This window comes from Triticum aestivum, chromosome 2B (genome assembly GCF_018294505.1).
Source record: "Triticum aestivum cultivar Chinese Spring chromosome 2B, IWGSC CS RefSeq v2.1, whole genome shotgun sequence".
Classification (NCBI taxonomy): Eukaryota; Viridiplantae; Streptophyta; class Magnoliopsida; order Poales; family Poaceae; genus Triticum; species Triticum aestivum.
In genome coordinates, this window is record NC_057798.1 from 540,061,309 (window position 1) to 540,071,745 (window position 10,437).

The 10,437-nt window shown below is 45.9% G+C and overlaps 2 protein-coding genes across 2 annotated transcripts in view; one reads left to right on the forward strand and one right to left on the reverse strand.

Annotated features, from left to right (window-relative positions):
* The first annotated feature begins 5,875 nt into the window (after positions 1-5,875).
* LOC123045921 (probable folate-biopterin transporter 2) lies at positions 5,876-8,899 on the forward strand. Its single transcript, XM_044469168.1, has 5 exons — positions 5,876-6,616; positions 6,761-7,020; positions 7,197-7,292; positions 7,383-7,553; positions 7,928-8,899. The coding sequence occupies exons 1-5, from the start codon at positions 6,235-6,237 to the stop codon at positions 8,636-8,638; spliced, it is 1,620 nt and encodes a 539-aa protein (XP_044325103.1). The 5' UTR covers positions 5,876-6,234; the 3' UTR covers positions 8,639-8,899.
* Positions 8,900-9,325: 426 nt separating this feature from the next.
* LOC123045922 (uncharacterized) overlaps positions 9,326-10,437 on the reverse strand; it is a 7,593-nt gene continuing 6,481 nt past the window's right edge. Inside the window, exons 4-5 of the mRNA XM_044469169.1 lie at positions 9,754-9,874; positions 9,326-9,671 (exon numbers count right to left, since the gene is read on the reverse strand). Coding sequence (XP_044325104.1) covers positions 9,578-9,671; positions 9,754-9,874 — 215 coding nt within the window. The 3' untranslated portion in view covers positions 9,326-9,577. The remainder of the gene's footprint in view (positions 9,672-9,753; positions 9,875-10,437) is intronic.

The window sequence follows — 10,437 nt, forward strand, 5'->3', positions numbered from 1 at the left end:
GAAATGTCCAAGTACACGGAGGAAGAAGCAATATGGAGATCTTCATGATTTGAAGATGTGGAGACCTCCTCGATTAACTCCTCCGGAAGATGATGAATATCAACAAGATTGGACCCACCATATATTTCTTCAAGTTTGGTCCACATATCATGAGCCGTCACACAAGTCATGATAGACTCAAATACTTTGAGGGATAAAACCGGATTATGGCATTCTTAGCACTATATCCACAAAGCATATCATCATTTTCCTCACTAGTTGGAAAAAGGTCATCCTTCCACGGAGAAGCCCCTACAAGAACAATTCGCACAAACATTGGACCCATGGTCCGGAAATGACAAAGCATGCGAATTTTCCACAAGTGATAGTTTGTGCCACTAAAACAAAAGGTGTCATCGTGCACTATACCACTAGTTGACATCTTTACTCTCTAGGCGGTGAAGCCTACCAAGGAGAGACCAAAGCTCTGATACCAATTGAAATGATCTAGATGACGACTAGAGGGGGGGTGAATAGGAGTTTTAAAACTTTTACGGATTTGGCTTTATCCTAATGCGGAATTAAACTAACGGATACTTTTCAAGCACAAATCCTAAATATGCTAGGCTCAACTAAGTGCACCAACAACCTATGCTAAACAAGATAGGCAATTAAGCAAACTAGAAAGCACAAACTATATCACAAGATATGGAAATGAAGGAACAACTAAGCAATTCAACTATCACAAGATATATCAATATGGGCAAGTATGAATTGCAGAAAGTAAAGGGTGTGGGTATGAGATAACCACAAGTGAGTCGGGGACGCGGATTTATCCCGAAGTTCACACTCGTGAGAGTGCTAATCTCCGTTAGAGCGGTGCCGTAGCCAAAGCTCCGGGGCGTCACCAAGTGACTCACCGTATTCTCCCTTTCGAGTCACCCCCAACGGATGAGCCTCGATTCACTCGGGATTGGTCCTGAAGGCGACCACCACACCTTTACAAACTTCTCCGGAGCACACCACAACCACGGAAGCTTCCGGAGAAACTTTACCACCTAGGCCACTTCAACACCCTTCCCCGGAGCACACCACAAAAGGAAGCTTCCGGGGGAACCTTGGCCACATAGGCCTCTTCACAATCTTCTCAATGTATCACCAAACCGTCTAGGAGGCGAAGCCTCCAAGAGTAACAAACTCACGGGCTCTCACTCGAACAAATCGATGCGGGGAGCTCAAACCGATGCAACAAATGCAATGCAAGGTCAAGCAACAAATGCTCAACTCACTCTCTCAATCTCACAAGATGCAACTCAAGAAAGTGGGAGATTGAAGAGAGGGGATGCAATGGAGGAAATCAACAAATGACTCCAAGATCCATCCACAAATCACCCTTCACTTAGAAGGGAGATAGGGGTTTGGGAGAGGTGGTAAGAGGCTCAAAATGATGTTTAGAATGTGAATGAACAACCCCCAAACCGGTGGGGAGGAAGGGCTCTTTTATAGCCAACTTCCAAAACTAGCCGTTGGGGCTCCAACGGGCACTTCCTGGACACCCCGTGCCCACAGGGTCCCGTGCGCACGGTACAGGCCCGTGTGCACGGGGCCCCGTGCCCACGGGGGTCAAAAACCCCGTGTCCACGGGGTACCCAGAACAGCCTGCAGCAGCCCACTAAAACAGTGATAACTTTGGCATACGGACTCCGAATTCGATGATCTTGGGCTCGTTTTGAAGCTATGGAAAAGCCCAAGGTCCTCACATAGAGAACCACCCAAGATCAACAATAAATAATGATGCAAGTAATGCAAAGGTTTGAGCTCTCTACATGCGACATGATCAAGCTACTTGCCCGAGAGTCCCTCTTGATAGTACGGCTATCAAACTATAATCCGGTCTCCCTCCAAGCACCATGAGACCGGCAAAACTAGGAAAACCTAGCTAAGGTATACCTTTGCCTTGCATATTCAACTTGAGCTTGGTGATGACTCCAATGCTTGTCTCAAGTTGGAATCCCTTTCTTGTCCACAACCACTTGGTGAAGATGCTTGAATTGATTCCTCATATTGCAATGAGGGAAGCCTTAACTTAAGCCCATCTTCACATGAGCATTATCATGATGTGGACCGCAAGCTTCAAAGCATATAACCTCCGGCTTCTCATCTTGCACTTGGAATCCTCGAACCCGATGACCATCACCACTTGATGTCATCCACACATAGGCTACTTGAGATCTTTCCTTTTGATGCAAGCCCATGAGAAACACCTAACCCACATAGACATACCAAACACATAGCATGGGTTAGGTAACAAAGCACAATTCACAATTACTTACCATACCACTAGATCACTTGATCTCACGTGGTACAATGTTTGTGCTTTGAGAGTTCACCACTTAGATATAATCTTTGAGCTTCATCTTGGTCAACCAACATCTTTACTCGAAGCTCCATCTTGGTTTCTTGAAAGCCACAATGAACTCTTCATTTCCCTTAATTGCTTCAAGACTATATCACCAAAGACTCTTCCATGACCATATCAAGTTCCAATATGAATATCATCTTGGTCACCACTTGCCCCTCTAAAAACTCCATCACAATCTCTTGAGAGGCATAATGAATTTGTCACTCTAGTTGCTTGCTTCAAGACTTGATCAACCGAAACCCAACACATGATCTCACCATGATCTTGTCTTGAGACCATAACTTGAATTCTTCTCTTTGATTACTCTCTCTCTCAAGCCTTGATCCTTAGAAGCCCAAATATATCAATCTTTGAGATCATCCAATGCACTCCATCATGAACATAATTAGATTAGGCATTGAAACCAATCTTGATGGCTTCAATAGAAGTACCCGAAGACCAACTTGAAACCTCACTGGATATGGGATCTCGAGAGCCAACACCTAGGCCAAGTAAGCATGGGGTATCCAGAAGTTGACACTCGACCCCGTGCGCACGGTACAAGCCCGTGTGCACGGGGTATCCAGAGAAGGATACCATGAGGACTTCTTCGGATGCTTTGATAGCAGACTTCACAAAACAGCCCAATGCACTTCAAGCATCACTATGGAACATATCTTCATATAAGATTCAATGCACTTGATGCTCCATAGGAATTGTCATTTAGTACCAAAGCATAGGGCAAATATATCTTCATATATATGGACTTCATCCTTGATTCTGTCCAATATCCTTGAGGCACTATCTTCATATATATATATATATGGACTTCATCCTTGATTCCGTCCACTATCCTTGAGGCACTATCTTCATATATATGGACTTCATCCTTGATTCCGTCCAATATCCTTGAGGCACTATCTATGGACAAAACCTTCAAATATATCTCACTGAAAACATTAGTCCATAGAGATTGTCATTTAATTACCAAAACCACACTTAGGGGCTACATGCCCTTTCAGCAGGGTTAGCACGAAGAACAACACTGTCGAACGCGAGGAGTTGGCTGGGGACAAAGATGTCCCTGCAGTCGATGTTGTTATTGATCTGGAGGCGAGCCATCGTTCTTTTATGACCACATAGCGGGACCTGCATGGACCACCAATGTCGGTACTAAAACCGGCAAATCTCGGGTAGGGGGTCCCGAGCTGTGGATCTAAAACGATGGGTAACAAGAGACAAGGGACATGATGTTTTACCGTTCGGGCCCTCTCAAATAGGTAAAACCCTACGTCCTGCTTTGATTATATTGATGATGGAGTATCAGTACAGGATGATCTACCTCGAGGTCGTATGTTGTGTTCGATACTCTAAGGCTGGTAATTGTAATTATGCCTCTACGGAGTAAAACCCCATGGTTTATATAGGCACCGGGGAGATCTAGGGTTACATATGGTTTGTTACCAACTAGGAATAAACACGCGGACAACTGGAGTTATCCTTGAAGTATACGCCAAGTCTTTGGCAGTGTCCATCTTGATCACGCCTGGGTTCGAGGCTTCCAGAGTCCTTGCTTATTGAGATCGGCGGGCCGTAAGATCAACCCATGGACTGCATACCAACTAGGTTGGTACCCCCTAGTGCAGGACAACCCTAAGCGATGGATATGGCAACATAGTTTTGTTTCTTAGATGCCCGGCAAGTCCGGAGGTGGACTTGTTATCTAGTACCTTGTAACTTGCATCGTTCAAATATGAAAAACCCAAAATTCAAAGGCCGCACCCTAGAATATCAAAGCCCTAATTTGGTTATTTAAAAATGTTACACTACACATTATCATGAGTCCACATTTATAACCCATATTGCCAACAAAATACTCTGATTTCATACTTAAAATCCTACTCTCCATCATATTTTTCCAGATGTCTATATATAGTAGACATTTATAACATACTTCAAAAAGATTTACCCGAGGGAGTATAAATACCGCACCTTTAGCCCAGGCTAAACAAAAGCAAAGTGAGAGAAGTCATCTACAACATTATTTACAAATAGAGAGGGGAAAAGAGGATGGAGAAGATAGGGGAATTGAATAGCATTCTTGTTCATGTGTACCGCACAAACTTCATCCACCTAGCCTTCGTGCTCCTGTATCCTCCAGACCCCCCTGAAACCCTAACCACCTTTCCTGACTAAATATTTCCATCGTTCTCATATTCGGGCGGCACGCGAACTCCTCTTTGGTCCCTTGATGGCGCCAGGGGGTGCAGATGGAAATAGGGCGATGGTTGCTCGACATCGGAGCATGCTTCGTCTCGTACCTAGAGTCCAATAGTGGGGTTCTTTTGTTACTCGAGGTGAGCATACCGACAAACTTGAACATCCGCCCTGGCTTTGCCTATTATCATTATTCTTACATCCACCAGTTTTTACTTTCTAGATGAAGGTAGAGGTATGTTGCCCCGGGGCCCTATATAGAACCGATGCACAAAGCCACAAAAAAGTGCCTAGTTTTGGTTAGGTAGTCACAAAGACGGGGTTACCCATGCTAATATCTATTGTTAATCTTTATATGTACTTTGTAGTCTACCCTTGCTAAGTTACTCATGTAACTTGGGTTGCAAGAAGTGGTTGCTATTTTGATTGATATAATCCTAGATTTGTTGCAGACATCTGGTTGTCCAGGGTGGTCCAGCCGTCGCCTGAGAGTATGACAATGCTCTTCAACCCATGACGAATGCTTTCATTAGAATGGATCTACTAAACCACCCTCACTTGGGCGGCTTTAATTGGTATCGTCAGTTGCTTAACAAAGATTACCAGGGTCTTCGCACTAGAGGTCCCATGTGAGGATGAGGGTGAGTCTTCTTCTCATGTTGAAATAGCGTGGACCACATGCACCTTCCCTTCTTGTTTACGTGGCTTCAGGTGTGTTTACACTAGTTGTGAACACTTTCTGTAAGTTGGTGTTTGCAAAGAGGGGTTTGATGCTTGAGCCCATTGCTATGGTCATGTCATTTTTTATGTTAGATCTTGACTGTGATGACATCAAGACAAATAATGTGACTTTTGCAATGGTTCTGAGCACCGAAACCCTCTTTGCAACAAGGGGCCTTACATATCATTCAATTTGGTGAAAGAATTTATAACAACCGTATTCACTTTCTCGAGCCATGTAAATAAGAAGGTTAATCACGTGTAGTGTAGACGGCATCGTTTTTATCGTGAGAGAAAGACTCGCCTTGATATCCAATCTTACACGGCACGCGAGTCATCATCCTAAAGCTATGCATTGGTCATACCCTCACGAGTCACGAGGGTGTTCTAGTGGATCCATTTTGTAATAATCACAGCAAAGCAATAGCCAAGAATGTGACATCACGTGTGATCCTTTTCATGGATCATCTGTTGATAGCGAGTGAATGCCTTTCAACATCACCGTCGCTCAATGCCGGCAAATCAAATCAGAAAATCATCACGGCCTTTCCCTTTCCCTTCCACTTCCTCTCGGAGATTCCCATTCTCTGATGAACTCCGGCGTCTGTGTCTGCACAATGCCCTGACTTTTCGAGGACACAAGCGTTTCTTCTCGTTAGTGTAGAAACAATTTGCGACTTGCGAGTCGAAGTCAAACCAAACACCGGGAGACCCGTCGAACACTTCGCCTCGTGCTCAGCTACTGCTAGCCAGTCAGCTCACCAAGAAAATATACGCATCTCGTGCTCGTCGGCCTCTCCCGGCGGCCAACCGCCCGGTCGCCGCGGCTCGCATTCCTGCCGCGCGGTTTCCGGTGGCTTCGCCGCAGATCCCCAAGAAGCCTCGGAAGAAATTGTTCCTCGAGGGCTGCTGTTCCTATGATGGATCCCGACGCCAAGGAGGGCGGGCCACTCGAAGAAGCTGGCGGCGCCGGTGCCGAGAGTGGTCCCCGCGACGGCGGCGCTGAATGCGGCGTCGCCTCTCCCTTCCGCTGGCTGCGGCGGCTCTCCCGCGAGCTGCACTGGAGCTTCGTGCTCGCCGTCTTCGCCGTCTACGGGGCCTGCCAGGGCGTGGGCAACGCCGTCGGGGTGGTCGCCGCCTCGTACTACAGCAAGGACGTGCTGCGCCTCCAGCCGTCAGCGGCGCAGTTCTACCAGGGCATCGTCGACTCGCCGTGGGTCGTCAAGCCCATCTGGGGCCTGCTCACCGACGTCGTGCCCGTCGCCGGGTACCGCCGCCGCCCCTACTTCCTTCTCGCAGGTGAAAAGATTGGGGATCTCTTCTTGATTCCACCACACACACACACAGACACACACACACACACACACACACACACACACAGGCAGACTCAACATCATTTTCAGGGTTGGCATCCTGATGCTCTGTGTTCTGAGGTTAATGCAGGCGTGATTGGCGCCACATCTATGCTTATGATTTCCCTGCAAAGCAATCTGGGGCTCATACCGGCGGTTCTAGCCCTCACGGCGCAGAGCGCAGGCGCGGCGATAGCCGACGTGACGCTGGACGCCCTGGTTGCGCAGAACAGCATAACACACCCGCCCCTCGCCGCCGACATGCAGAGCCTGTGTGGGTTCTGCTCCTCATTTGGGTCATTGATTGGGTACTCCATCAGCGGCCTTCTTGTCCACTCCATGGGAGCCCAGGTCCGTTGGGTCTCCTGTTAAGCTAGCATATACTCCCTCCGTTCCAAAATAGATGACTCTAGTCATCTATTTTGGAACGGAGGGAGTATATGCTATCAATCCTTGTTCCTCACATGCCGCAGCATGCGAATTCGATGTTCTCGGAGAATGATATGTCTTGTGCTTGTTGTTTGAAGGGGGCTCTTGGCTTGTTGAGCATCCCCTCAGCACTGGTGTTCTCAGCTGGGATTCTGCTGAAGGAGAGCCGAGTGACAAACTTCAGTTACAAGCAGGTCAGACAGCACACTCAACCTTTTTGTTGGGTTGAATTGCTGAATGCAGTCTTTGCACACTAATGACATTTAAGGCCTTTGCTAAATCAGGTTCATAAGAAGTTCTACAAAGCAATTCAGTCAATGGGGACAACACTGAAGTGCCCTGAAGTCTGGCGGCCGTGTTTGTACATATATGTTTCGCTCAATCTAAGCCTGGACATCCAAGGAGGAATGTTCTACTGGTACACAGATCGACTAACTGGACCAGGGTTTTCTGAGGTGTGCACATATCATCATCACAGACTAGGAATCTAAAAGGATAAAAACATGGCATTAATGGTTAAATCTCTATAGGCAGGTGGTGTTTCAAACAGATGCCTGGCCACTTTGATACCACATAATTTCTTTATGTAGGATCCATAAGTAGATGGACATGGTATTTGTGCACTATATCTTAATATAGCTAAAGCAATGTAAATTCAAATTCAACTAATAAGCTTCTGAAGATGGCATGCCAATCTGCTCAAATGTTCCAAAATAGCAGTCCCAATCAGATCCTAACCAAACTTGCATGGATGTGCTATAGGTTACACTGAGATTTATGATACTCAATTGTTGCCAAAGAAACTCATGGAACATTTGCATTGTCACAGGAATTTATTGGTGTAATCTATGCAGTCGGTGCAGTGGGTTCACTACTCGGGGTTGTGCTATACCAAAGTGCTCTGAAGGACTACAATTTCCGCAGCATGCTTTTATGGGGTCAGGTGCTGTCAAGCCTGACAGGGATGCTTGATCTAGCGCTAGTGACCCGACTAAACACGAAGGTCGGCATACCAGACTACGTTTTCGCGGTGATCGACTGCGGCGTTTCTGTAATGGTCGGCAAGCTTCAGTGGATGCCGGTTCTCGTGCTTTGCTCCAAGCTTTGCCCTCCGGGCATCGAAGGAACCTTCTATGCACTGCTCATGTCAATACAAAATGTGGGGCTGCTTATGTCTGCCTGGTGGGGTGGCCTGCTGCTGCACACGCTGAATGTGACTCGATCGGAGTTCAGTAACCTTTGGGCGGTTGTGTTGATCAGAAACGTCTCGAGGCTGCTTCCGCTGATGCTGCTGTTTCTTGTCCCTCAAAGCGACCAGAACTCGACGCTCCTTCCTGCGGAGATGCTTCACGATGACGAACCTACAGAAGCTGTCAAGGATGGATCGGGCAGCGCTCAGTTTTCCGTCGTTGTTGCGGATGATTCAAGTTGTCATCCTTCCATTGAGGATGTTCAAGATGAGAGAATCAAAGTGACTGATGATGTAGGAGATGATGTAGAGCTGATGCCACTGATGAACAAGACTAGAACAGTTGGGTGATCATCTCATTCGTAAGAGGGTTGATTCATGATCCATTTACGCCCTGGCCTTCTGATTATACGTTTCGGTAGCTGTCTAGCAAGATAATGTTTGCTACAAAAGTAATGTACACAATTTCTGTTTATCTGTATTTTGTATAGGTAGAAGCAGCCGAGTAGCAAGTGAAGCATACATTTTCTTCTTTCTTTTCTTAATGTAGAACAAGATAGAATAATACAATATCAATCCATTCAATCATGTATTGAGCAGTTCCTTTGCCTATTCAATGTTTCTTCCCCATTCCCTTCAGTTGAGTTAAAACCTGTAACTTTCACCATGGTTATGGTTGAAATGTTTGGCGTTTTGAGAATATTGTTCTTTGTGGGTGTGAAGTGCTAGTATTTCAGTACACGTGGTACTCTATTCTAAACTCCCCACTCCCCAGGGCATGTGTTTTACCAACCCTGTGTATCACAGGCACGAGCAGAATGTAATGGTGAAAACCGTCTTTTCTTTACCTCATTTTGGATGGTAGAGTTGACGGTGAAAAACCGAAGTACAGATCTAGCATATGTTATGTGGGACAATTGACATTGCATAACAGCATAAGAGTTTCTATCTTGAGACACGAGTTCCTCTGCCAAGTTCATTGACCCGTTGGGGCCAGGGAGGGCCTTGAATAACTGAAATTTGAATGAGGACAAAGTGTTGTCAAATTTGAAGACAAAGTGATCACTTTATTATCATACTAATCGCTCATCCGTTCATGGCCAGACACACACAGGCAAGCCTTTCATTTATACTACAGTGTCACGTCAGAAATGGCAGATAGCAAATCGATCATCTTCTCTCTTACAATTAGCACATGAACCCTAGATCTCTCACACCAACCCGAAACTACAGACAACCGGCAGATACCACCTTGTACACTTGCTTCTGTTAATCAGAACCAGCGGCTGGCTACTGCCGTGCCTGGTTCTTGAGGTGCTGGAACATCTTCTGTTTTATCCACTGCCTGTCATATGGCAGAAAAGCTTGAAGTTGATGATCATACCTGCAGTGGCAGACCAAAGTATGGTTAGTTGTTTTGCTTTTGTGATTCAACGCTCTGAAAGTTAATGTGAAATTGTACTCACACTAGGGCACTGATGTCCGCTAGTCCATCGATGAAATTGTACAGGTCGGTGATGTCATAAGTGAAGTTCCTGGCCATCGGGTTGATATCCATGATTTTCTTTTCATAACGAGCACAGATACCTGTCGTTTAGAAAAGCGCCCTGTTAGCCGTATTAAGGTCTACAAAGACAGTAGCTGAAGAAATGAACGCAAATACGCAGAACTTGCTTTAATCAAAGAAAAGCATCTGGTTGTCCATATGAAGATCTACAATGACGGTAGGTAAAGAAATGAACGCAAATAAATGCAGTTGCAGTGCAGATACGGTTTTTCTGTACCTACTGCATTCCAGGAACCCACCAGTTGTGCGGTGCTTAGCTCATGGGTGATATGGGGAGGTTCCTAGCTGGAGTTAATGATGATCTTTTTGAAGTAGGTAACATTTCAAAGGGGAGATATTTCCTTAGCATGTTACTGTTCCAAGGGGATACCCTGAGGCCACGCTTGGTATCGGTGTAATTTAATACGGGGGTACTAAATTTATAAGTGTGTCTTACCGGACACAAGTGTTTTCCGGCTGGAAACAAAACCGGTGGGTGCCTACGTGTATTTTTTACAGGTGTATTTAAAAGAAAAACGGCAATCCAAACAGGGCCTGAAGAAAATGGGAGCTAATTGTGGTGTATGGTCCTGCTGATCAGTTT

What these genes read in the sequence shown, in the direction of transcription:
- LOC123045921 (XM_044469168.1), top strand. Translation starts at nt 6,235, where the DNA reads ATGATGGATCCCGACGCCAAGGAGGGCGGGCCACTCGAAGAAGCTGGC. An exon ending in CCCCTACTTCCTTCTCGCAG is followed by an intron (nt 6,617 to 6,760) that starts GTGAAAAGATTG and finishes AGGTTAATGCAG; the next exon opens with GCGTGATTGGCGCCACATCT. An exon ending in CAAACTTCAGTTACAAGCAG is followed by an intron (nt 7,293 to 7,382) that starts GTCAGACAGCAC and finishes TTGCTAAATCAG; the next exon opens with GTTCATAAGAAGTTCTACAA.